Here is a 5318-nt window from a genome sequence, read left to right as displayed (position 1 = left end):
TGTGGTCCCAGCTACTTGGGAGGCTGAGGCAGGAGACTCGCTTGAGCCCAGGAGTTGGAGGTTGCTGTGAGCTGTAATGCCACAGCATTCTACCCTGGGGGACAGCTTGAGGCTCTGTCTCAAAAAAAAAAAGAAACCCTAGGCCTGAAGAAATAAAGTAAAATGAATTTGGCAATTCATCATGGATTAGTTGTACAACTAATCAGAAGTTTCAGAATAGATGTACATTTTACAACTCTCAAGTGTTCTTTTAATTCTGATTCCAAATAAATTATTGGGTGATGTTGAATGTAAAATGTGTGTGTGTGTGTGTGTGTGTGTCATTTGGTTATAGCCTCTTATCTCAAGGTTTTTGTGAGGGATTTATAATGTGATAATGAAAAAGAAAGTCATATGGTTGAATGACTTCTCATTTCAAGGCTGAGTTTTCATCTAAGCTTCAAAGTGACTTCTTTGTTGTTCCCAAATAATCTCTGAGTTTCTTGTGTAAACCAAGGATCATTATGACCTGAAGGTTCTTGGAAAGTAGTAAGTAATAAGCCGTGGTAATTCAGAATCAAATTCATGTTTGCTATTAGAACTAAAGTTTTTATTTATCTTGAGGGGAAGAGAAGGGAAGAAGAGGGTTGAACAAATAAATGAAACTCACAACTAATATCTAAATTTCATTTCAACCGCTATAGTAATGAGAAACAACATTTAGCTCTTCCTCAGGCTGTAGTATGGATTATAAAATGAACAACACAAAAGAGAAAATAGGAAAAGAAGCAGAGGACCTAAATAATTCATACATTGTATCATATTATTTCCAGAGTGTTGTATTTACTCAGTAGTTAATTCAGTGTCAAATCTCATGTCAGTAAACATCCATTGCTGTTTTAAAATATGTATTTTTCATATAGAATACAAGTCATATTCTCCTGAAGCCCTCTGGAGGTTCCTCACGACTCGCCATGATTGGTTAAACATTACCTTGTGGATTGGAGAATTTCAGACCCAGGATAATTATGCTTCACTTCAACAGAACAAGTGGCCTCCTCTGAGTGTTGATGTTATTAGTCAGAATACTTGCTGCAACAACTATATGAGGAATGAAATTTTAGATAAGCTGGCCAGGTATGTAACTGTTGAGCTAATCCACAGTGGGAAAGAATAAGAGTAAAAGGGAAGAGCAATAAAAAATAATGGTATTGGTTTTCCTTTGAAATGCCGTAAATTCGATGCAGTGTTGTTTCACATTATTATAAAATTCAAAGGGCATTATCTTATGCTGGGGTTTTAAACTCATATACATTTAACATCATGTATGGTGGGGTAGGCTTCCAATTCTGCATGTAGATTATTCCCAAAACATTTTATCTGCTTTGGTATACTGCCCTTGTCGATATGGCTATAAGGAACAAGTTGCAAGAGCTTAGATGAGTAGGCCTTAGCATCCTATAATTGTCCCCCACTGCTCTCCATATCATCATTGCACCCATGTGCTATGTATGGCCTGGAATTAAGGAAGACTGCTGAATTAAATAGTAAGAAGTAGCAGCTGTTGAAGTAATACGTAAAGACTTTAAACTTTAATTCATTTCTAAAAATCTATTGGATTGATTTTATATGAACTTGCCATTTGTGTGGGTAAAAAATGGTTGAATATCAGCAATTTCATATGGCTCACTCTAATCTGTCTTCCTAAGCTATTGAAATATTTTAAGAAAAAATAATAACATGTATGTTTATTTTTAAGATTCTCTAACATACGTATTTCATATGTATTATTTTCTGTTTATTGGGGTATACTTATAGTTGTATTGTCCTACTCACGTAAAGATGTAGAGAGTTAGATCCAAAGAAGTTAAGAGCTTTGCCCAATCCAGTTAGTTTCAGCCTTGAGTCCTTCAACCTCTAATTTTCTATTCACTCTTCTTTCTGTTACACTAAATGCTCTTCTTTACTAAAAATAAAATATTTGGCCAGACCCAGTGGCTCATGCCTATAATCCTAGCACTCTGGGAGGCCAAGGTGGGTAGATTGCCTGAGCTCATAGATTGCCTGAGCTCACAGGTTCAAGACCAGCCTGAGCCAGAGTGAGATCTCGTCTCTAAAAATAGCCAGGCATTGTGGTGGGCAGCTGTAGTCCCAGCTACTTGGGAGACTGAGGCAAGAGAATCACTTGAGCCCAAGAATTTGAGGTTACTGTGAGCTAATAACGTCATGGCACTCTACTAAGGGCAACAAAATGAGACTCTGTCTCCAATAAAATAATAATAAAAAGAAAACATTATAGAATTTGTATGTTTATCAGACATTTTGCTTAGTATTTGGTTGTTTAAAAAGCTAACATAGGCCAGGTGCCATGGCTCATGCCTGTAATGCTAGTACTTGGGAGACTGAGACAGGTATATTGCCTGAGCTCATGAGTTCAAGATCAGTCTGAGCAAGAGTGAGACCCCCGTCTCTAAAAAATAGTCAGGTGTTGTGGTGGGCACCTATAGTCCCAGCTATTTGGGAGGCTGAGGCAAGAGAATCGCTTAAGCCCAAGAGTTTGAGATTGCTGTGAGCAGTGACACCACTGAGAGTGACAAAGTGAGACTGAGAGTGACAAAGTGAGACTGTGTCTCAAAAAGAAAAAACCTAACATAGTGTGTGGTTTATGAATTATGAATTTAGTGAATTTATGAAATCTACTACACAAATAGATTAAAAGTAAAAACCATACAAGGTCTGGCAAGTTTGTGAATGCTTCCTAATTATCACTATGGTCACCTTTGAAGTACTTCCCTTGGGAAGCAATGCACCAGTGTGAGCGCCTAGTCCACCCTTCAAAACAGTTTTGGAACACTTTCTGGAATGTTCATTAAAGGTGTTGTAATATTACCCTTGATGTCTTGAATGTCATCAAAATGTCTCCTTTCAATATTTACTTTATCTTCAGGTAAAGAAAAAGTCCTTGTGGGCCACATCAGGTGTGTAGGAAGGGGTTCCAATACAGTTGTTTATTGGAGCTAAAAACTCCTTCACAGACAGTGCCATGTGAGCTGGTGCATTGTCATGATGCAAGAGCCATGGGTTAACATTTTCTTAACTGTAGCCGGGCATTGTGGTGGGCACTGTACTCCCAGCTACTTGGGAGGCTGAGGCAAGAGAATCACCTAAGCCCAAGAGTTAGAGGTTGCTGTGAGCTGTGACGCCACAGCACTCTACCAACAGTGATAAAGTGAGACTCTGTCTCAAAAGGCAAAAAAATTTTTTTAACTATTTTTCTATTGATGTTTACTTGGTCTGCTGAGCTTCTCATAGTCAGCTGATGATTTTGATGCATTCTTTGAATGTTTGCAATGGTTTCATCAATTTTGCTCATTGCTGGCCACCCTGACCTCTCTTCATCTGTGATGTTCTCTCTTCCCTCAGAAAAGTGTTTAATTCAGTTTTACACTGTGGAAATGTAGGCAATTAAGAAGAGCCTTGAAAAAGAACTTTTCTTACCAGATACCAAATCTTATTTTAAAGTCATAGCAGTTAAGGCAGTGGGAGTATTGGTTCAGAGACAAAGAGAACAGTACAACAGAAGAGTGAGCACAGAAGTGGACCTGTACATGATCATTTTATATATGAGAAGGTGGTATATGACAGCTGGGAAAGAATTATCTTTTTTACACTGGGACTGGGGTAATTGAATAGCAATATTGGGGAAAAAATGGACCTGCTACCTTATATCATCCTTTAAATTAATTTCAGGTAGATTATAACATCTAAATGTCAAATGTGAAACCATGAAGTTTGGAAAGATGCCATAGGAGAATATCTTCATGACCTGGGGAATCCTAGAGTATGTTCTCAAAAAGGCCTGAAGGAGCAAACCAAGAGAGCTAGTTGCTGGCAGGATTGTGGCCCTTGGTGGAAGTTGTCAGCAAACCTGCAGTCACCCAGCACAGAAAGCCAGGAAATGCCCATCCTCCCTTCTTTCTCACTTTTTTTTCTTTTGAGGCAGAGTTACACTCACTCACACTGGTTGGAGTGCAATGCCCTCATCATAGTTTACTGCAATTTTAAACTGCAGGGCTCAACTGATCCTCCTGGCTTGGCCTCCCTTAATAGCTGGGGCTGCAGGAAGTCCATGCCCTGCTAATTTTTCTATTTTTAATAGAATTGGGATGTTGCTCTTGCTCAGGCTGATCTTGAACTCCTGACCTCAAACAATCTTCCCTCTTAGGCCTTGCAGAGTGGTAGGATTACTGGTATGAACTGCAATGCCCAGCGCCTTCTTTCTGATTCTTAGCTTCCGACAGGACCCCCTCATAGGGTAAGCCAAAAGTCTGAAAAGGTAAACAGAAGTCTGAGGGCACTGGAATCCTGGGGTACAGCCCATGCTGGTGAGCCTCTGGAAAAACAGAGCAGGGTAGACAAGAGCAGAGCTTGAATCTGAGGGAAAAGATGCTAGCACGTAGGCATTTCACAGAAGAGGAAGCACAAATGCCTAGTAAACATGAAGAGATGCAGCTCCTCATTTGTAGTTATGCAAATACTCATTTATTTTACCCCAAATCTAGAAATAAGTAAAATGACCCTCAAAGGTAGAGTGAATCAATAAAAGGTAGTATATTCAGTGGCACCTGTAGTTCAAGTGGCCTAGGTGCCAGCCACATGCACCAGAGCTGACGGGTTCAAATCCAGCCCGGGCCTGCCAAACAATGACAACTACAACCAAAAAATAGCCAGGCATTGTGGTGGGCGCCTGTAGTCCCAGCTACTTGGGAGGCTAAGGCAAGAGAATTGCTTAACCCCAGGAGTTTGAGGTTGTTGTGAGCTGTGACACCACAGCATTCTACCCAGGGTGATAGTTTGAGGCTCTATCTCAAAAAAAAAAAAAAAGGTAGTATATTCATGCAATGGAATACTACATAACAGTGGAAACTAATAGACTGTAGCCGTAGGTGTCAACACGGATAAATCATACAATGATGAGTAGAAGAAACAAGTAGAGAACAATACATCCAGAGTGTTCTATTATTTATATATAAAGTTCAAAACAGGCATAATCAAACCATGTATTATTCGGGTCTACATAGATGGCTGATAAACTATGAATTAAAGTAAGAGGATGGTTATCACCAAAGTCAGGATAGTGGTTACTCTGGGGGGCAACAGAAAGCATGCAGTGAGGGAAGAATATAAAGGTATGTTTTATAATCTGGGTGGTTGTTACCTGGTATTTCTGTAAACTCCATTTACAGGTTACATTTTCTATGCTTTTCATGGTATGTATGATATATTTAATAGTAAATTTTTGAAAAGTAATATTTATATGCAGACTTCTATTTTTTTTT

The 5318-nt window shown here is 39.2% G+C and overlaps 1 protein-coding gene across 2 annotated transcripts in view; it reads left to right on the top strand.

Annotated features, from left to right (window-relative positions):
• SPG11 (SPG11, spatacsin vesicle trafficking associated) overlaps positions 1–5318 on the top strand; it is an 86346-nt gene that overhangs the window by 35166 nt on the left and 45862 nt on the right. For both annotated transcript variants that reach the window (XM_003791787.3, XM_023514247.1), the window contains one exon: positions 903–1116. In XM_003791787.3, the coding sequence (XP_003791835.1) occupies positions 903–1116 (214 nt within the window). The remainder of the gene's footprint in view (positions 1–902; positions 1117–5318) is intronic.

This window comes from Otolemur garnettii, unplaced genomic scaffold (assembly GCF_000181295.1).
Source record: "Otolemur garnettii isolate 467f Iridium unplaced genomic scaffold, OtoGar3 scaffold00050, whole genome shotgun sequence".
Taxonomy (NCBI): Eukaryota; Metazoa; Chordata; class Mammalia; order Primates; family Galagidae; genus Otolemur; species Otolemur garnettii.
Note: the sequence above shows the minus strand (reverse complement) of the source record. Positions and strands in the feature narration are given on the sequence as shown.